The 21,981-nt window shown below is 37.3% G+C and overlaps 2 protein-coding genes across 4 annotated transcripts in view; one reads left to right on the top strand and one right to left on the bottom strand.

Annotated features, from left to right (window-relative positions):
- Positions 507 to 21,981, bottom strand: part of LOC109841118 (protein REDUCED WALL ACETYLATION 3-like) — a 34,783-nt gene continuing 13,308 nt past the window's right edge. The window contains exons 3-17 of one of the 3 annotated variants that reach the window (XM_020409987.1): positions 21,053 to 21,144; positions 20,456 to 20,593; positions 20,287 to 20,343; positions 20,132 to 20,204; positions 19,152 to 19,310; positions 3,690 to 3,839; positions 3,335 to 3,590; positions 3,125 to 3,246; positions 2,905 to 2,991; positions 2,720 to 2,808; positions 2,560 to 2,622; positions 2,411 to 2,467; positions 1,294 to 1,390; positions 1,035 to 1,193; positions 507 to 932 (exon numbers count right to left, since the gene is read on the bottom strand). In XM_020409987.1, the coding sequence (XP_020265576.1) occupies positions 927 to 932; positions 1,035 to 1,193; positions 1,294 to 1,390; positions 2,411 to 2,467; positions 2,560 to 2,622; positions 2,720 to 2,808; positions 2,905 to 2,991; positions 3,125 to 3,246; positions 3,335 to 3,590; positions 3,690 to 3,839; positions 19,152 to 19,310; positions 20,132 to 20,204; positions 20,287 to 20,343; positions 20,456 to 20,593; positions 21,053 to 21,144 (1,605 nt within the window). In that variant the 3' untranslated portion in view covers positions 507 to 926. Of the gene's footprint in view, positions 933 to 1,034; positions 1,194 to 1,293; positions 1,391 to 2,410; positions 2,468 to 2,559; positions 2,623 to 2,709; positions 2,809 to 2,904; positions 2,992 to 3,124; positions 3,247 to 3,334; positions 3,591 to 3,689; positions 3,840 to 19,151; positions 19,357 to 20,131; positions 20,205 to 20,286; positions 20,344 to 20,455; positions 20,594 to 21,052; positions 21,145 to 21,981 lie in introns of those variants that run through there. The other 2 variants (XR_002247156.1, XM_020409988.1) reach the window with 2 other exon arrangements.
- Positions 9,870 to 10,591, top strand: LOC109841119. Its single transcript, XM_020409989.1, has 2 exons — positions 9,870 to 10,075; positions 10,164 to 10,591. The coding sequence occupies exons 1-2, from the start codon at positions 10,004 to 10,006 to the stop codon at positions 10,575 to 10,577; spliced, it is 486 nt and encodes a 161-aa protein (XP_020265578.1). The 5' UTR covers positions 9,870 to 10,003; the 3' UTR covers positions 10,578 to 10,591.

The raw sequence follows: 21,981 nt of genomic DNA, 5'->3' as shown, positions 1-21,981 counted from the left end.
AGTTATCTAATTTTGAATTTGAAATTCAAACAATCTCTTTTTCATCTCACATTCTATGCTAAACACAGGACTATGGGGTGTTTGAAAGGTAATATCATGTTTATCTTTATAATATAAGTCATAGGTAATGATATAAGCCATATGTATGCTTATATTCATATAATAATAATAATAAAAGAGTGTATAACAAACACAAAGGAGCAACAGGTCAAATAATTTTTTAGTGCAATTTAACTTTTAGAGGCACAGCATGACCAAAAAAGAAACTTAAAGAGAACAAAAAAAATCAAACATACATACCAAAGAAATCAAACCAACCCGTGCAAGTACAAGCACAACACTTGTATTAAAAAAGAACAAAAAGTAATAAAGTGTTTTAACAGCTGCCTGAATTACAATTTACAACCCTTTATAGGTTACAGGGAAAAAAAATGAACAAAAATTTTTCCCACACATAAAGCGGCACTAATGCAACAACGAGTCCCAATGAGAATTAGATGAAAAGGTCATAAAAAAAAGGATATTCATTATCATAAAATCTATGTTAAAAACAAATGGAATATTATATTAATACAATGAATATTCAGTATCTTTATAATTGTCCATTCATCAAAATGGAGATGTGGTACTTCCAATAGGCCATTAACCTATATAACGGAAAGAATTATGACCATCCCATGAATGAAACCACCCAACGGAAAAAAAATAGGAAAAAAGCAAAAGAATTTACAGAACGCCTGGGCTTTATAGCTCAAATATTGAAAGAAAAGACCTTCAACCGCAAAATCTGAAGCAGCCTTGCTCCTCTTCTTCGTCATAACCAGAAAACAAATTATTTTTCCTATTTCCAAAATTGCAAGGACTGGCATCTCAGATTCAAGGTTCAAGCGTGCTTATCTCAGGCCGATCATTCTGGTTGAACTATATCATGCCTATGAAACCCGATAATATTTATTAAGCTAAACAAAACAACATGAGTTCTTCGTATAAAGATATCAAAAATCTAGAAATAAAGGTATTATGCGGAAACATACCAATAACCTGGGGACAGAAACTAGGACCAAGGAAACACAGTACAAGAAGACAGAAAGTACTGCTCCAGCAATGAAATTATGTAGCAACCGCTTGTCGTCTTTACTGGGGACGAAAGCAATTTTAAGTGAATTTGTGAGATCGAAGATCCGATATGATATCTGAAACAACAGAGGCAGAGGAGAAAAACAGCGTGAGTTATTATGAGCACATAATAGAGAACTGGTTAACACTCAATAGCAGGAAGCAAAAAGCACTTACTAAGAGATAAATCGCTGTTGTGAGCAGGAAATTGAGCAGTGGGTAGTCTGGGATGAAAGAAAGAAGCCATTTAGGCTGACCATTAGGCAAGTCTGACCTGCAAACTCCACATGATACAAGCATTAGAAATTATTATTTACCAAGTGAAAGCATACGAATTTAACAATTGCGGCTTCAAGCAAATCTTCCTGATAACAAGCTCATGACTTGGCTGAGTCACGACGATCTCTATGCTTAACACGTAATCACATTTCAAGTTCACATGACTCAAACAACTTTAAAGCTAGCACTAATGTTATTATCATTCTAAAAGCGACCAAGTATACAGTAGAGAGGGAAAACCCACTAGAGTTTTGTTTCTTTGTTCTATTAAATTCCACCTCAATGGCAAGGAAGTTGCGTAAGAGTGGCCCTTCAGAGTTGAGTAGATAAACACTGATGACACAAACCGATTCAAATGCTTGTGAATTGTAATCATTGTTAATGTTTGTCCTTGTTGCAAAAATAAACTTGGACATGACAGACTTGACCTGCTCATGTGATCTTAATACTCCAATGATACAACATTTAAATGAAACATGTAGCAGTATTTATAATACTCGCATAACTTGGACATGACAGACTAGACCTGCTCATGTGATCTCAATGCTTCAATGATACAACATTTAAATCAAATATGTAGCAGTATTTATAATACACGCATAAAGGCGATCAAATATTTGAATTAGACTGTTAAAGGTTCCTGTAATGTTCTGCTGCTGTACGTAAATGACGATCTTCACAGTTAAATGTGTTCAACACATAAACATCAGTTTGATGTTATTGATAGCTAAGCTTGCTCAATACGAATTGGTAACTCACATTCATAGGCTTAAGCTGTTCAGTATTATCTTACAGCTATTTAAATGCATTAATCACAACAACTTCTAACCAGTATTTAAAAAATCTGTTATGTAACTTATTATTTGTGTTATACACGATAACACAGCGTTAACATTATGCAACATTTTAAGCAAATCAAATAACTCATGGAACCTCATGCATAAGAAATTGGTGAAAATTTAACTCCCAGACTCGGTATAGAAGGTATTTCAAAAAAGAACTTAAACATGCACACCTCAGCCAGATGTGGAACTGAGAGATGTATGTCTCCAGAGTAATCTTGCCAAGCCACCTATTAAAAGAGAGCAAAGCTGATGTTATAAAGAATGATGGTAGTATAAGCAAACATCATGAGAGGTTTTGTGGATGTTACATGTAACTTACGCAAAAAGAGTCAAGGAGAAATTGCGGAGATGCTGTGTGAAATTCCGCAAGCAAATGTAAACACTGAGTACATAGAAACCACGAAAAGGTTATGACGTTGTAACAACTTTTACAAAATGATACTAACTGCTAAAGTTTCAATCAGATTACCAATACGTACGTGATAGGAATCCATGATGTGTAAGGATGATACTTGTTGTATGTAACCTTATCTAGCTTGTAGATGAATTCATACCAAAGATAACCAACCTGCAAGTGCAAGAATTATACAAACTGTCAATTTGTGAAATAAGATCAACAAGAAGAAGGTATTATGGGGTCAACTGAGCAAATCCCGTGACTCACCACCAAAGCAATTGTAACAATGCTCGTTTTGACTGATAATTTGCGTTTGGTTTCAGATTCTTCTAGCTTCTCCATCCATCTTTCAACCTATTAGATAAAGGGGCTCGAGATGAGAACAACGAGAAAGATGACATGCAAGTTTGCAAACAAATACACATGACAATGTGATAACTGTTAACCAAATTCATTGGCTACATTATCAAAATAACTAGAAACTGACAGTTGGGTGATAATATGCATATATCATTCCAATGATCCAGATATAACGATCAAGACCAGATCTAAAGCGCCATTCATGCAACAGGGGTAGGTTTTCTTTAGAAGGATCTGCATCTTTAAGTCCTGTATCCAGAACAGATAATTTAGGTTTCCAATATCCAAGATATGTACTATATGAAAAAAATGAAGAATGACTTAAATAGGTACAGACCTACTAAAAAGGTAAAAGGGCTCCATATAAGTTCAAAAACTCCAGGAACTTCCCAAATTAATATCACCACCAAAAAGCATGTGATGATCTTAATTATCATCACCGATCCAATCTCATTATATTTGTTAAAGATGCCTAGAGCCCCATATACCATAAGCGTGAAGAGTGTGTGCATTGGACAAATGTAATATAGCATGTAGTCATTGTTCAGGACAATACAACAGAAGGTCACAAAGAAGTTTAGCCGCCACATCATCTGCATTTGAAAGGAACATGTTTTCTCAAGTATTAGTCAGAAAGTTAAGATGACTAATCGATTATTGTACTTGAAGACGAAATAAAAACAGTATGGCACCTGTGCAAACCGAGCAAGGCTAAAATCTTTCCGTATGTAATAATAAGAGAAATTCCCAAATCCAGTCATCCACACATAAGCAGCAATGAACACACGAATTGCATTATAAATCTCAGCAGCAGCGAAGTAGTGGTACATTAAAAATAAGACCTGGAGAGGAAACATGAAATACAATCAGTAAAGACTATGAAAATAGCAAAAGATTTACTTATTTTGGGTGCATGTGCTCTACACTTCCACATGCACCCACTTTTCACACAACTTTGAATATTAAATGATCCCAAGTAGATAATGATTTCATCAAGTAGTCATATAAATGAATGTGTCACTTTTTCGCTTTTTGTCCCTCCATTTCTTTTGTTCATATCTGGAAACTGTTTAGTATCAACAAACAAAGAATACATATCTAATACATGTAGTGCTATGCCAAAAGTCAGCACACAAAGCCCCAAAGTCCTTTAGTTTCCCCCAATAATCCAGGATCAAGGTTATTCAACCTATGGGCAGGTAGTCCTTATGATGCACATCCTTCCTTTCAAAACAAAAAACTGCTACTGCCTACTACTACTATCACAAGACGAGAACAGTCGTAAAGTGCTTCAAGTATCCGGTTTCTACAATATTTCTTGGCAAGTTGCCTGTTAATCTTATGGAGATTCTCTTTATGCTTTTTTCTATTGAGAAAACCATCGTGTGTCATTTGAACATGTTTTTAGCATGAATAATCATGCAAATCTATCTTTAAAAGAATCGCCAATCTGAATTCTCCCTTTACCATGAAATAATCTCAACTCCTTGATTCCTCTATTTTTAATTCATTCATCTCAAAAACACAAGGTTCGAAGACATGTATTTGTGTGGAACTAAGTTGCGTGGATATGGGTACGGGTGCAAGTATAGGACACGACAAACTTGTAAAAAAGATAGGATACGAAGACTCAGCTGAAAAGCATGGGCCAAAAGCATAGTTTTAAGCTAGACACGAAAAAGACCCTTCTAAATCGTAATTCTCAACTAAATATGGGTTAAAACCAACTCAACCCTTGTCTAACAAGTTTCAAAGCGGATTGCAGGATATATGTCCAAGAACTGTGCAACTAGTGTTTGAGATTAAAACATGTATTGTATATTTGAGCACATGTCTAAACAAATGTATGAAAATATTTAAGGAGTCTCCATGAAGTGTCCATGAAGTGTCAGGTAAATATTTAAGGAGTGTCCAAAAATACTGTGTACGGGCACAGGATGTGTCGGGCAAGGGGTACCGTTGACACGTGTGTATCTTCTCTGCTTCGGGAACTTAGCGATCCTCATGAGAGATCGAGGATAGATGATTCTCATTGTAGCTTGAGAATAGAAGCGTGGGCGGAGTCGTTGATAACGGCGAAAACGGTGAAAATCAGGAAAATGGTGAAAATCAAGAAGATGGCCAAGCAGCTCTGGTAAGTCGACTGATGGGCTAGAATTAGTCGACCGATGAAGCAGTATCGGTCGACTGATTAGTCATCATCAGTCGACCGATAACCGGATACAATACAGGATCAGAAAAACAAGTTCTGGACAGTCGACTGATAGACTAGCATCAGTCGACTGATGAAGCACTACCGGTCGACTGATGAGCAACCATCAGTCGACTGATGAGCAACCATCAGTCGACTGATAAGCAACCATCAGTCGACTGATGAAGCACTACCGGTACCATCAGTCGACCGATAGCAGGTTTCCTGGACCGATCTGGATTCCTATTTTGGGCGAATCCTATTTGGGTTTGTCTTGAATATTTATCACTTTGTCACCCACATTGTTTAACATACAAATAGAAGTTGTTTAGGGTTTCCAAACATCAGATTAGAGTTTTGAGAGGATAGAGATGTTGTTCTTTATTCTAGAGAGATTGTGAGGAAGAGATTTGTAATATTTTATTCTTTATAATCTAGAAAATATATTTTCCTTCGCCAAATTGAATTGTTCGTGTGTTTTGCTATTTTCTTCATAAAATATTCCTTTGATAATTCTGCGATCAAAGGTGCTCGCACGACGACTTGTATCAAGTTGGTATCAACGCGAATCAGATCCTGAGAAGGGGTATCATGTGTATGGTCCTTATTCGATCGTAACACAAGAAGCTAGGCGAGATTCTTGTTTCTTTGGAAGAAGTCCAGAAATCAATGAAGAAGAAGATGACGGATAGCAATGATTCAACAAGGTTTGATGCGATGGAGAAACAGATCGAGACAATCAATTTCTCTCACGAAGCTCGTCGATCTCATCCACGGAGGCGACAAGAAGGTTTATTCTTCGGCGGGACCAAAGAGGAAACCTATAGAATCCGATGGAGACAAGGAGAATTCAGACTCCGATGAGAGTCCAAGCTGTCAAGACTGTTCCATATCAAGGGAAAAAGGGTTCTTACCAGAATTTGAAAATTAATTTCAAAGTGAATATTCATGTTTATGATGGGAGTGTCAACGTTGAGAGGCTTGACGATTGGATTGAGCGTATGGAGACCTATTTTACTCTTTATGGCTATTCGTCTAATGAGAAGATCGTTTTCGCGACACTGAAGCTTTCCGTGCATGCTTTGACGTGGTGGAAGTATTACTGCAAGCAGGAGAAAAAAATTTATGTCGTGGAGCTGGTTTAAGGAGTTACTGAAGAAGCAGTTCTACCCGGTGGGATTCCTTAAAGAGGGTTGATATAAGTGGTACGGCTTACGCCAACGATTCAATCAAACCGTTCAAGAGTACACTACAAAGTTTCAACAGCAGGCTATGATCCTCAACATTGCGACGCAGGAGTATCCTGTTTTTATGAAGTATATGGAGGGTTTGAATGAATACATTCGAAAGGAGATGAAGTTGTTCATGATTGAGTCGATTGCGAAGACGAGCGCAAAGGCTATTGCCATTGAAAGCAAGCAGAAAAAGAGCAACGAGACAAAGGGAGATGCCAAACAAACTGGAGGCAAGTCTAGTGGCACCCAACCTAAGGAGAAGAAGAAGGGTGATCCCGAGAAAGCGGGACTAACTTGTAATCATTGCAAGCAGACAATACACGTCGCTGATTGGTGCTGGGATAAGTATCTTTATCACAAACCGAAGGGGTTGAAGGAGGAGAAAAATACATATGTGATAGCTCAATGCAGTGTTTTAAATATCGGCCGCCATGTCGGACATGGCGCGGACATGGCGGCCGATATTGCGGTTTTGTTGCCTAGCCGATACGAAATCGCTGATTTTAACTCGTATTGCGTTTTTGGGGTCATGGCGGGGATATATCGGAAAAAATCGGACATTGCGGGCGCCATTTCGGGGATCAAAAATCGGCCAACTTTGTTAAATATCGGTTTTAGGCTTATTGGGTCGAATTTGAACCCGACCCGACCCAACCCAATAAGCCATATTAGTTTTAAGCTAGGGTTTTTTTCCCCCATTTCAGCCGATCCTCAACTCAGCTGCTCCTTCTCCTTGCGACGACGTGGAATAGACGACGCCGAGAGTATAACATGCCTTTTGTGCTGAGTTTTTACTTGGATGGATGAGAATGATTTCGGTTAGGGCAGGTATATGCCAAACATGTTAAAAGGCAATCTAATTCCCGTGTTTCTTTTTCTTTTTCTTTTCTTGTTTCCTTTCCCTTTTTTTATTTTGGAAACCTTATCAAAATTATTCTCCAAAGACCGAAATTTCAAAACATAAAGGAGATCCATTAATTCCTCTCCTCACGCTGAATCCGTCATGCTTTGCTTGCATTTACATGAGCAAGAGTGTTACAGTTGGAAATAGTGCTATTAGTGTGACCTCTTTTAACTGCAGTGTCGACTTTGTCATGAGAAAAATCCCCCTCCCCTCTAGCTTTGACATAATTTCTACAGTAGTTTTATTTTTCGGATAATTTGTCGAGTCCATGTATCTGTGCTTAAGTAATCAAATATTAATATCTGTATTAGATCCGATCAAATGGATGTATCTGTGCGAACGTTGTACATATAGCTTTTGTTTCAAACTGTTATTTACATAATTGTTTCAAACTGTTATTTGATTGATCCTTCATTCTTGCTCGTTGCTACTTAACTCTCAAGTATAATCTGTAAAAAAGAAAAACAAAGTCAGTGAGCAACAACAATTTAGTAATTAGTATAATTAGAAAAAGAGCTTAAAACTAGTAATTAGCATGCATGAATCATGATTGAATTGTATAATCAGTGACACCATGCATGAATCATGATGCATAATTATTTGATTGAATTGTAAATATATAATTGGTTTTAACTTTTAACTTTTAAGTTTGTTTAAAACTAATTATATGTTTGTTGTCTATTGTAATTTTTAGGAACATGTCATCAGAAGGACAAGGGTCTACTAAGCCGCCAACATCAAAACCGGGCGGTAAAGATCCATGTTGGGCATACGGGGAGAGAGTTGGCTCCGATACCAACAAGATTAAATGCAAATATTGCACTCAGACATTCAATGGCGGGATTACCAGATTCAAATCTCATTTAGCCGGAAAGAGAGGGAATTGCACACCGTGCATAAAAGTCCCTGATGATGTTAAAAGAAAAGTCTCTGAAATACTGGAGAATGCAAAGAAGAGCAAGGAGGATAAGGAGACAAAGATCCATAATTTGTTGAGTGAACTGCATATAGGAGAGGAAGAGGAGGAGCATAACTCCTTGACTACTCGAAGCTCGTCATCCTCTTACAAACCAGTAGGCCCAATGGACTCCTTTGCTGCTCGTTCTCCCTAAGAGACCGCCCAATTAGTAGCTAAGGGCAAACAACCATCGATGGACTCCAAGCTAAGAAAGAAGAAAAGGGAAGATGTTATGCAATACATTTCCAAATGGTTCTTTGAAGCTGGCATTCCATTTCATACAGCCACACTTCCCTCTTTTCATCAAATGCTACAAGCCGTGGGGATGTTTGGAAGTCATTTACAAGCTCCATCAATGTACGAGTTGAGTGAGACTTGCTTGCAGAGAGAGGTGGATGCAACGAATGAGATTGTTGAGAACTTCAAGAAGACATGCATTGTCAATGGTTGTTCCTTGATGACTGATGCTTGGAGTGATCGAAAGTCTAGAAGTATCATGAACATAGTTGTACACTCTGCCGGGAGGGCATGTTTTTTGTCTTCACATGATACATCGGCCGATAAGCATGATGCTGACTATATTTGTGACTTCGTAGACAAGGCTATTGATGAGTTAGGGGAGGAAAATGTGGTGCAGATTGTCACTGATGGGATTCAAATAATATGGCGGCCTCTAAGAAATTGGAGGAGAAGAGGAAAAACATATTTTGGACCACTTGCGCAGCGCACACCGTGAACTTGATGTTATGTGACATAGCCAAGTTCAAACCCATTCATAATGCCATTACAATGGGGAGGAGTGTATCGGTATTTATATATAATCATACCAAGCCTCTTCAATTGTTTAGAGAGTTTACTAAGGGTGATCTTGTGAGACCGGGGGTTACAAGATTTGCTACGACATTCCTCTCACTGCAATCATTAAGGGATCACAAGAAAGAGATGAGGCGGATGTTCATCTCTGATCAATGGATGGATTGTAGCCTTTCAAGAACAACAGCGGGCAAAAAGGTATGTATTTAAACTTTAAAAATTAAAATTGATAGCTACAAAGTATTCCTTTCATCATTTATATTTCATTCATTCTTTAATTGTTTGTATTATTTATAGGTTGCTGAGATAGTTGCTAGCAACAAGTTCTGGGACAATACAGACTTTGTCCTCAAAGTTTTCAATCCTTTAGTGAAAGTTCTCCGGAGAACCGATGGTGATAAAGTCCCATCTATGGGATTTATATATGAAGATATGTTGGTGGCCTTAGAAGAGTTGAAAGTAGCCCTTGGAAATGATGAGAAAAAATATATTCCCATATTAAAAATGATTAAGCCAAGATTCAATAAGAAGCTTTGTGGTTCACTACATAAAGCGGGCTACTACTTGAATCCATATTTCTATTATCCGGCTTACACGGAAATTGAAAAAGATGGAACTTTCATGACATCCCTTGTAGATTGTATGCATAAAATCTTCCCAAATGACCATGCGACTTTCACAAAGATTGGAACTCAATTACCTAATTATCAAGAATGTATAGGGTCATTTGGAAATGAATATACGAAGCGAGGAGCTTCTAAGGGTGATTGTCCAGGTAACTTTATAATATTAAATTAATTCATTAACCTCTATTACAAATTTATAAGTTACTAATTTTTTCAAATATGAATTAACTAGTTACATGGTGGAGGCTTTATGGGAATGATACTCCCGAATTGAGAAAGATGGCAATGAGGATTTTGGCCTTGACAACTAGCTCTTCGGCATGTGAAAGAAATTGGAGCACATTTGAGATGGTAATAAACTAATAATGATTGAATTTAGATTATGTTGTAGCCTTGTAGGTTTATAGCATTTTGTGCTAATTCATGTTTTCACTTGTAGATTCATACTAAGAAGAGAAATAGATTATCTCACAAAAAGCTTCATGACCTCGTCTTTGTCAAATTCAATGCAAAATTGAAGAACAAACATGCTGTCATAGATAGAGATCCTTTGTGCGCCTATGATGATGAGGAAATGGTCTCTGAATGGTTGATGGGTTCAAACGGGGATGATAGCGATGATGAAGTATTTCCGGGAGAATGTTTGACTTTTAGGCAAGTTGGTGACATTTCAGGAGCTAATCCAAGAAAGCGAAAAAGTGCACGAACGCAAACCTATAAAAGAAAGAAAATGTCGATATCATCTTCTTCGAAGGGGAAGGAGCCGGTGGAGGATGATGAGGAAGAAGATATTGAGACATCCTCGGAGTCGAATGAGGAGGATATTCCTACTCTCGATTTTGATGAGGATTGATTATAGTCATCTTAGTTTCAATGTTATTTTGGAATTACTTTTGGATAATTGGATGTTAAACAATTATGAGCTATTTGTAACTTTGAAAACTTGGTTGTATGCTTGCTTTGTTTATGTTTCTCTATGGATATGAATCTTGTGATTTTCATTCTATATATTATAATTTATATGTCACTTGCTTCATTCCTTATATGCTATTCTATGTTTACTAACAACATCTTCATATTTTGTAGGTCAAGCATTCGGATGGTGTCAATATGCACTCGGGAATCAGGTGTCTACAATTGGTTAGTGATCCTAACATCAATAATCATATGTTTAGACAATATAATTATCAAGTATGTGAAGATTTCATTTATGATATTATATCAACCTATCCGATATGGCAATCCGATATTTTTTTATGTCCCCCGATATATCCCCGATTTCCGCTATCCGACATGAATTTTGGCCGACCGACATGAACCCGACATCCGACATTTAAAACATTGGCTCAATGCCTAAAAGAAGTTCTAGGGATGACGAAGCCCAACAACAGTCTTAACCTTATGACAGGGAAGCAGACCGCGAAAGGTGGATTATGAAGGAGGCGGAACTAAGTGTAGTCAATCAATGCACGTTCAGATTTGCACTCCATGAGTCATATATTGACGAGCTCACCTACGACGTCGTTCCATTGGATGTTTGTCAGGTTATACTAGGCAATCCTTATTTGTGGGATAGGTACACAGTCTATGACAGGCGGGCTCAAAAGTATACGTTCACCAAGAACGGAGAGCAGTTCATATTTCGTTCGACGTCTCTTCCGCAAGAGACAAGCTTGGTGACAGTGACTCAGTCGAAGAGGCTAGTGAATGCAAACAAGAAGTTTGTTTTATTATTCATTAAGCCTTACGATGAGCAACTGAGTAGAGTATGCTTGACTATCTTGAGCAAGCTTCAGGAGGAAAATCTTAACAGGCTGAAGGCCAAGTATGCAGAATTATTTACAAAGATCACTGGACTATCACCGAGACGGAGTGTGAAACACGAAATTATGTTGACGGGAGAGTTGTTTGCCGAATATAGGTCTTTACCGCATGTTTGTACAGGAGTCTGAGGAGATAAAAAAGCAAGTGCAGGAGCTTCTGGAGAAGGAAGTGACAGTACCGAGTTGTTCGCCTTATGGGTCGCCAGTATTATTGGTGCCCAAAAAGGATAGAGGCTTGTGCATGTGTGTGGATTACCGAGTGCTCAACAAGATTATGGTCAAGAATCGTTACCCACTACCACGGATCGATAATCTTATGGACCAATTGGAGGGAGCGAGGTTCTTCACAAAATTAAATCTCAAGTCTGGTTACCATCAGGTGAGGATTCGGGAGGATAACACTTGGAAGACTGCGTTCAAGACCAAATAGGACATGTTTGAGTGGTTGGTGATGTCGTTCGGGTTGTGTAACGCTCCAGCGACCTTTATAAGGCTGATGAATGATTTGCTGCGGTCTTTTATTGAGGATTTTGTGATAATTTACCTCGATATCATCTTGGTGTACAGCAGGACCTGGGAGGAGCATATTGTTCATGTCGAAAAGGTGTTTGAAGTATTGCGGGACGGTCAGCTGAAGCTCAACGGGAAGAAGTGCGAGTTTGGGAAGGATGAGTTGGTGTATCGACTTCATCGTGGGAAAGGGCCAGCGGATGATAAATCCAAGCAAGATTGAGGTTATCACAAGGTGGCCGACACCTAAGATGGTAACGGAGGTGCGAAGCTTCATGGGGCTTACCAGTATTTGCGCAAGTTTATTCGATATTTTTCTACTTATGTGGCATCTTTACATGGCCTTACTAAGGCGAAAGCTCAGTTCGAGTGGGATAGGATGCATGAGGAGTCTTTTCAGTTACTGAAGAGGAAGATCTCGGAGGCACTAGTGTTGACATTGCCTAATTTACAGAAGACCTTCGAGGTAGAGACTGACGCTTCTAGCTATGCTATGGACGTTGTGTTGATACAGGATAGGAAGCTGATAGAGTACTATTCTGAAATATTTACGGGTGTTATTCAAAACTATTCTACTTACGATAATGAGTTTTATGCGCTCTACCAGACGATCAATCATTGGAGGGTGTACTTGTTAGGTAAGGAGGTAGTTATGCACTCGGATCACAAGCTATTGGAGTTTCTACATGCCCAGACGAAGCTACATCAAGCACGACACATGAAGTGGATGTCCTATTTGATGGCGTTCAACATCGTCATTAGGTACAACAAGGGGGCCCAAGTTGATCGATATGCTATCTCGACCGCTAGTGAGAGCTTTGTTGGTGGCGACGTGTATTCAGCCATTGGTTTCTTTGGAATATATGCAGAAATACATATCCAACAGAGACTTCAGCAGTATGTTCGAGCAAGTGAAGGCTGGTCGGAAGGGGGAGTATGAGCCCGGAGCGGATGGTTTGTTGTATCGTGAGACATCGCTTTGCATTCCGGAGGATGGTGATCGGTTGTAGTGGATTAGAGATGCACATACATTACGTGCGTAAGGTCATTTTGGGATTCAAAAGACGTTTCTCAATTTTCGACGTTATGTCTTTTGGCCAAAGATGTTAGAGGATGTTACTAAGTATGTTGGAGGGTGTAAGCTATGTTGCATATCAAAACCTTCTAACAGAAAGAGGGAATTGTATCTACCATTATCAGTACCTTCTAGACCGTGGGAGAGTATCTCTATGGATTTCCTAGGAGGGTTGCCAACGAACAAGCAACAACCAAGCGCGGACATGATTACTTGTTCGTTGTAGTGGACCGATTCAACGAGATGGTGATCTTGATTCCTTGCAAGAAGACCGTGACAGGAGCGGGTGCAGCACAGTTGTTCTTTGAGCATGAGTGAAAGTACTTTAGTTTGTCGAGTTCGATTATTTTAGATCCGGATAGCAGGTTTCTCAGGTATTTTTAGGATTATTTGTAGAGTTTGATAAACACCAGATTGAAGAAGAGCACGACCTTTTATCCACAAACAAACGGACAGACAGAAGTAGTCAACCGAACTATGGTTCACATGTTGTAGGGTATAATTCCAGACATCCCAAAACTTAGGATGAGAGCTTACCATATCTTCAGTTCACTTTCAACAGGGCTATTCACGGATCTTCGGGAAAATCGCCGTTTGAAACTTGTTATGGGTTCCTACCTCCAAGTCCGTTCGATTTAATATTCTCTAGTGAAACTACGGCCGATGGCAAAGAAGGGAGCGAAAGACAAAAGGCTCAGCGATTTCTGGAGAAAATTGCGCAGATTCACGCCGTCGTTAAAGCACAATTAAAGAAGTTAAAAGCGAAATACAAGACGAAACATGATCAACATCGAGTTCCTCGTAATTTCGGCAAAGGTGACATGGTGTAACGGAAGTTAGGTAAGGAGCGACTAAAGGGAGAAGGAAAAAAATTGAAGCCTATACGATATAGTCCATTTCGGATTATTGATCAGATCGGTGACAACGTCTTCAAGTTGGATTTATCACCTTACTTAGACATGTATTCGATGATCAATGTCGAGTAGTTAAAGTTGTTCGAGCCTCCATTGCTGGACGATGAGGGTGACGACAAAGTAATCTTGCCGCATGTTAAAAACTTATGGTTTGATAGAGAAGAGCCGTTGAAAGAGGATTACATTTTGAAGCGGAAGGTGACTACAGTTAGACGGGGGATGAATGAGTCATTTCTGGTTGGACGTCAAGGCTAGGTTCCGAGCAAAGCTAAGTGGTTCAACAAAGAAGGAGGAGCTCGAGAGTTTTCTCAGCTGAAGTTCTAACTTGAAAGGAACTTCAAGTTCCTAAAGGGGGAGCCATGATACGGATGTACCTTCTATGCTTCGGGAACTTAGCGATCCTCATAGGAGTTGTTGATAACGACGAAAACGGTCAAAATCAGGAAAATGGCGAAAATCAGGAAGCTGGCGAAGCAGCTATAGTAAGTAGACTGATGGGCTAGAATCACTCGACTGATGAAGTACTATCGGTCGACCGATTAGTCATCATTAGTCGACCGATAAACGGATACACTACAGGGTCAGAAAAACAGGTTCTGGACAGTCGACTGATAGACTAGCATCAGTTGACTGATGAAGCACTACTGGTCGACTGATGAGCAACCATCAGTCCACCGATAGCGGGATTCCTGGGCCGATCTGGATTCTTGTTTTGGGCGAATCTTATTTGTGTTTGTCTTGGATATTTACCACTTTATCACCCACGTTGTTTAACATATAAATAGAGGTTGTTTAGGGTTTCCAAACATCAGATTAAAGTTTTGAAAGGATAGAGAGGTTGTTTTTTATTCTAGAGAAATTGTGAGGGAAGAGATCTGTAATCTTTTATTCTTCATAATATAGAGAAGGTATTTTCCTTCGCCAAATTGAATTGTTAGTGTGTTTTACTATTTTCTTAACAAAATATACTTTTGATAATTCCGCGATCAAAGGTGCTCGCATGGCGACTTGTATCAACCGTTTCATGATAGAAGTATTCAATAATGTAAAGAAATAGGATATGTGCTTTTAAGTTTTTATTGTTCGTAACTTGTACGCCTTTCTTTCTTTCTTTCTTTCCTTTTTTTTGAATCTCAAACTTGCACGTCTTTCTGTAATTGAGAATCATGATGTTTTAATAGGGAACTTCCATGTTTACATGGCTCTATATAAACCACACCACAACACTATGGAGTTTTCTTCCCTCTACATGTACAATAGACCAACACCAAGGAGTGAATCATAACGCATAATGACTAAGCAAACAAAAATCAGCAGGTTGATCTAGTTAGTTACTTGACCGGCTCTTCACAAAATTTATTGATAAAAATAAAATCTTAAGCCAGTTGCTGCTAAAATTATGACTCTTATCAGGTAGCAACACATGCACGAGAGATACAAAAATAAAAATATTATATAAGTACATGAATATGGAAATCATCAGAAGTCAATGGATACATCATGAAAATGTTAGTGCTTGTGTGTCAGCACATGTACAAAAACAAAACTGTAAAAAATCTGCAACCCATTGATTTACCAAGATTATCATATATCAATGTCTTTTTTGTCTATGAAATTATAAACGGTTATTTATATATTTACCCCTTAAATCATCAATATTTGTAAAGTTACCCTCCAAATCTCACTATTTGCATAAATACCTCTCAAATCATAAAGATTGGAAAAAATACCCTCTACATTGTTCATTAAGTTTCACAGTTCCCTTACCACCTCTTTCTTCCATCTTTCATTTTTTCCCCATTCTTCAAACATTATAAAAACTTTCATAATCCATAACAAACAATTGGAACAACAATAACAATTGTAGTTTATGACGAGAAAGAGTCAAGTAGAAGGGAAGAGGAGAAGACCAGGATGAGTAGGAGGTATATTGGAAAACAAATGACAAGTTAAAGAAATTCATGGGGAATCCGTCAATCGAGGCTGCGATAAAGCTCAAGAAGAAGAGCTTAACAATGAGCTGGATGACAACCCCCTCGTTGAGTTATTTAAGAAGAGAATTAATGGTTAGATTGCAAATCAAGAGAGAGAACGAGAGGTTGAGAAGCTGGTGGAAATTTTCAAGGCTTTGAACATTAACAAAGTATTGTTCATGAATTGTTAACAATAATGTTGTGTAATTCTAGAAATATTGTTGTTTTGATTATGTATGGGTGATTTACAATTGAAGAGTTGTTTTGTGCATGATAACATTATTTGCTGTGGATATCCACAGGTTTAGGGATGGAAGGATATTTACTGGGCATTTGAGGAGACCCATCGAAAAAATCATGCGCAAATTAGAAAGAAAGCTTTCGGAGGCAGCAGGAAGGAGGATCATCATATCACCTAATGCTCTACACAAATAGAAGCTAAATTCACCAAACAAACTGGAACGAGAAATTTTTTATCTAACAAAATTACGAAGGGTAAAAGGGTAAAAATACCCCTACTCTGTTTGATAACTGATGAAGCTTGAGTGGAGGGTATATTTTTTCCAATCTTGATAATGAGGGGTGGTATTGTAAATAGTGAGATATGAGGTAATTTTGCAAATATTGATTATTTAAGGGGTAAATATACAAATAACCAACTATAAAATCATAGTTGAGCGATTCCCCAGAGCCCCTCGAAGCGATTCCCCAGAGCCCCTCGAAGCATTGTACAGTTCTTGCAAACCAATTTCTAGTACATTAGGGAACTGATTCCCCCTGTTACACGAATTCGTTCCTCGAAATTGGCATACTGCTTACAAGTATGCGGGGCGCAAAGTCCCTTTAAAGTGCACAAGTGCTAAACGCAATGCACTATGCACAATCGAGTGAAGGGAGGCACGCAATAGAATATATGATTCAATAACTTTACTATAACTAATTATCTATGTTAATAAAACGTGAAATAAAATCATGATATCCCAATACAAACTATGTGAAAAGAAAAATAGAACAAAAGAATGACATCTAATAAAAGAAGCATTTAAGTATTTTATATGAAAAAATATTGAAATGCATAATTAGCTTTTGAGCCAGTTTTCTACTATGCCCTTTGGAAAACAGTAAGCATATCCGAAAAATATTTACAACGTACCACTGACTAAACTTGCACACCGAAGCAAACTACCTCCTGGAATCCAAATTTTTTTAGTGACCAATTGCATAGTTGAATTCGTCCCATAACCTATTATATACCATGTAATGTGTAACTATTTATAGTATAAAAAGTGACCTTTTGTTTTCTTCAATAAAAAAAGAGCTATTTTGGAATCCAAAAAGTTAATGCGAATTAATTTTTTTAGGAAGTAACATGTAAAAGACTCAATAGCTTCGAAAATATGTAACCCATTGATTTACCAAGATTATCACATATCGATGTCTTCCTGGTCTATCAGACTATAAATACTAAATAGTAAGTTGCCTTTTGTTTTTCTTCAAAACAAAAAGTTCGCGTGAAATCCAAAAAAGAGCATGCAAATTAACAATTTTAGGAAGTAACATGTAAAAATCTCAGTAGCTTTTGAATTTCGGTAAAATTGTGTTAAATTTCAATTTTCAAGTAAGATGTATCGGGTTGCAAATAACACCCATAAACATAAGTCCTCATGTCAAATGGCAAAATATTTCCATAGATTGGGATTAAAATCTGACCCACATAATAATATTACCTTTAATAACTTGCCGCAACTCAGATTAGACATCATATAACTCCTTGATTTATTGGAAGGAAGAACATCGTGTCAATTCTACCACCAACCTAGTAACATAACTACACGCATACAGTTTATTTTTCACGTTTTCAATCCAAGTTTGATCTCTAAGAAGCAAAAAGAGATTTCTCATATTAATCCGCTGAAAAAGGATACTAGAAACAAGCAAAGAATTGTTGGCAGCTGAAAATTTCCTCTCTATTTTTCTTCACACGATCAAAGAGTCAAATGATCATCACATTGATGGTATGCATTTCTTTTTTCTGCTCACTTCTTCCTCATGAAACATTTGCAAACACTTTGCTGGGTGGGTTATACTATCAGAGACTTCCATAAGACTGTATGGGGCTTTTCCGAGAATGATGCTTAGGATTCAACAGGTCATGTCATTGACTCGTTGATGGTAGATTTGGGTACTTTGTCTGTAGAGAGATCTCGTCCAATTCTACCTATACATTGTTCTTTTCTTCCTTCACTAGCTTTGGACTCCTAAGCTATCTCTACTCACTATATCTACATCAAACTACACTGAATTAAGATTAATATTTTCTTAGCTATTTCTTCAAATATCCAGCAAATTCTGGAAATTGGACTGGAACTGACCACTGACACATGCTAACTTGCTCACTTGGTTGTCACTTTGCAAAAGCAAGGCTACTAACAAGAGAAATCTTCTGGCTGTTCTAGTCTCATAGTCAGATACACTTTATGCTGCTCCTAGAAATTCATAAAAGTCGACACTTTTGTCAATACTTGTTGGAAGGATTACATGTTCCTCTTTCTTTATGCTTTTAGGTTCTCTTGGATCAAATATACTAATCAATAAAAGGCATGGCAGTTTAAATGCCCACATTAAAACACAACACTGAGGTTTAGGGTATTATGTCAAATTGTCAATAATTACCTGCCTTCGGAACATATTAAATATTGTTTACTCAAGTGACACTCTGATATCCTAATTCACTATTATATATGCTCAGGTCAGATTGTTTAAAAAGCACCCCCTAAGCTACTCCTAATTCTCCCCAGTGTCAATATCCTTTCACAACAACATGAAACTAAACTCTTTAGTACCACATTCACATTCAGGAATCTCAGGCTACCAAGCTACATTTTACCAAGTCAACATAAAGCCAAAAGTTAAATCTCAAGTCACAACAGCCATGGACTTGACATGTTTAAGAGAATCACTCTACCAATAAGATGCTATCAGCATTCTCTAAAGATGATGGTAAATATATAAGAGCTAAACCAAGTTTCTAGTCAGGTTCTTATGTAAACAAACATATGACATGTAATAGTTTTCCGATACAGAATATGAGATACTAAAACAGAATGTAAATGATTTTCAAGTTATACAGACCTGCATCCACCCCTTCCATTCCTCTGTTTGGTGTCGATTCAAATAAAGTATGGCTTTTCCTGAGAATGCTGACTTATCATGATGCTTCTTGAGAGAAGTCAGGGCTGAAGCTATGATAAGGAGAGCGTAGAGAAAGAGAAACAGGTCACGGCTGTAACTCTGACAAGGAGAAGGCAGGGAACGAAAAAGATAAGTGGCTAGAAAACTGCAAACAAATTGAGATTATTTCTATCTATCAGCTAAAACTATAAATGATGACACTTCCACTGGAATAGGAAAACATAGAGACAGCACATTGCAGATAGTTTGGTGAAAACTTCTACTTTGCCATGTAAACATTGGCTTAGACATGAGTAAATGGATACACATAAAAAACTCAACATGGTATATTAATTGCTGACGATGGGAACAAACTATATGCATTATCATATTTCTTTAATGAAATCCAATTAGTATGACAGCAAATGGTTAGCTAAAAGAAAAGGACAACGTCTTGATGATGTTTTAGTATAGTGACACATAACCACAATCAACTATCAGTTACTTGGATACACAAAAATAATCATTTAGATAGCAACCCATGAATTTGGGAAGGATCAATAGGATCACCATCTGCTAACATGACCGAAACAAGATCGATACCTACATGTTTGTATCTCAAGTTATATGCAACTCGAAAAATTTATGTTCAGATGCTACACAAAACAAAAAAAATCAAGAATTTGTTCTATAACGACATTAATTTATCAGAATAAAAGAGTACAATGAATAGTATTTGAATGTACAGAAATGACAGTAATAGGATAAAGTCTGTGATGAACATCGGTCTCAGTTGGCTCTTAAAATTAAGTTCCAATTGTTCATCTGAAATCATGGCTAGTTACATAATCATCACAGGTGCACAAAATTATATCAACGGTTCAATTTTCAAAAACCGCAATGTAGTTTTTTAATTTTCATGCATAGATCTAAGCAAACACCTTTTTAGATTCCGGAATCAAGTTTGTTCGATCACATAGGTAGAAGAAAATAAGAGTTGCCCCAAACTCCGACCTGAATAACATCTAAAGGTTAATCAGAAAACAAGTAAAACAATGATGCTTCCTTCAGAGAAAATAAATGCCAATGATCTTACATGGCTCTTAATATTGCTCGATTTTCAAGCAAAAAGGAATCATCCATTGTTATAAACCTACAGGGAAAAAAGAAACAATGTAAACATGAAAAAGTTGACATTTTACTAAGTCCTGACTCCTGGGTGAAGAATGATGATTGCAATTTCATAATTTTATCTTTTCAGTAACCTGATTAAATTTGATCGGACAGAAGAACTCTGAAACTTTGCAGATGCTGATTTTGAGACACCTCCTTCAAGTAATACAACCTGACCATCTTCCTTGACTGTTCCATTTCCTAATTCAACCAAATTGACATCTGAATGGCTGTAAATGAGACAGCCATTTGTTACAGGCACGTTATTCATGTATTTATAAGGACTTATGGATTATTGATGTAACACATGCATTAGATGGAAAATGTGTTTGAGACTATAGGCAACGTTAGTAATTAGCTTTATTCTGGCGAGGTACTATTTACAAAAATAAATAAATATCACATTTGAACTATGGGAAACAGGGGGGGGGGGGGGGGGGGACTGCATGATTTTTGGATTAAGTTTAGTCGTGATTTACCAATAACGCAGCATTAATATTCTAAATAAAATGCTTGATAAACGAAAGCAGATAATATTCTCCTTTAGAATCTTATAAAATACGGTCATGAATAATTGCAGGGGGAATGACCATTTAAGTAGCCCTCATACCTCACAGAATTAACCATGAAAGTTAAAATTAACCTTAGCACTATATATATGAAATCTTAAATTGTAGAGAAAATCTTACACTTTTGGAGGAGAGGAAGGTTTCCTATACTCCAAGATCTCTGAATATACCCAAGCGCTAAATACAGGAAAGAAACCAAGCAAAAATGACACCTGCGACAGAAGTAAAAGGTCATTAGTGAAGTAACAGAGATATATTAATCATCAGAATTTGTTGAACCATAACAAAATGATTCATACAGCTTAATACGTCAAATACATGTGACACAAACATTAATTGATTAAATGCCCCTTGAAAACACAAGAACTGTATGGGATTCAGATGGCATATATAATGATCAATTACCATGTAGGAGGCAAAGTTTGAACCAATTATTCTATTGGATGGCGAGTTTTGGAACTAAAATCAGCTGAAGCCTGGAGGCTTACAACAGTAACAAACTAATGAAGACAAAGAATAAAATAGAGACCAAGTTGACAAAGAAAACAAATTATTATTACCAAATAGACCTTAATCCTCAAAATTGTCAAGTATATTAGATGATATTAAAGTTAGAATCAACTCCACAATATTGTTAAAAGCAACACGTACATCGTGTAGCTTTAGCTTTGCTAGATAGGGCTTTAAAAAAGTGCAAACTCTCTAGTATGGACAAATGATGCAGGACAACTTTGGGCAGTTGGAGATAGAAGTGAAAATTTATCTCATAGGAAGAGTTATTATTCCTTAGTATTGGAGAAATTGGTACATCTTTGATTTTTGAGTTTAGGTTGGATATTTGATTTGAAATTTAGGATTGGATATTTGATGTGAATTTAGATAAGTTATTTGAAATTTGAATGGGAGTGTTTAGTCTAGGCATACCTAGTATGACCCAGATCTTAATGAAGAAAACGATTGATTTTGTGATGAAACCCAATGGTTGAATGCTTATATGTTTCATATTGGTTTGAGGCCAGTTTTTATACCTCGAAGGTTTGTCCTCTTTT

Source organism: Asparagus officinalis, chromosome 5, assembly GCF_001876935.1.
Source record: "Asparagus officinalis chromosome 5, Aspof.V1, whole genome shotgun sequence".
Lineage (NCBI taxonomy): Eukaryota > Viridiplantae > Streptophyta > Magnoliopsida > Asparagales > Asparagaceae > Asparagus > Asparagus officinalis.
This window is presented reverse-complemented; position numbering and strand designations above follow the sequence as displayed.

Bases quoted from the DNA above. Each gene is read 5' to 3' on its own strand.
- LOC109841119 (XM_020409989.1), top strand. From the start codon at position 10,004: ATGGCAATGAGGATTTTGGCCTTGACAACTAGCTCTTCGGCATGTGAA. The intron at 10,076-10,163 runs GTAATAAACTAA...TTTCACTTGTAG, and splicing joins ATTGGAGCACATTTGAGATG to ATTCATACTAAGAAGAGAAA.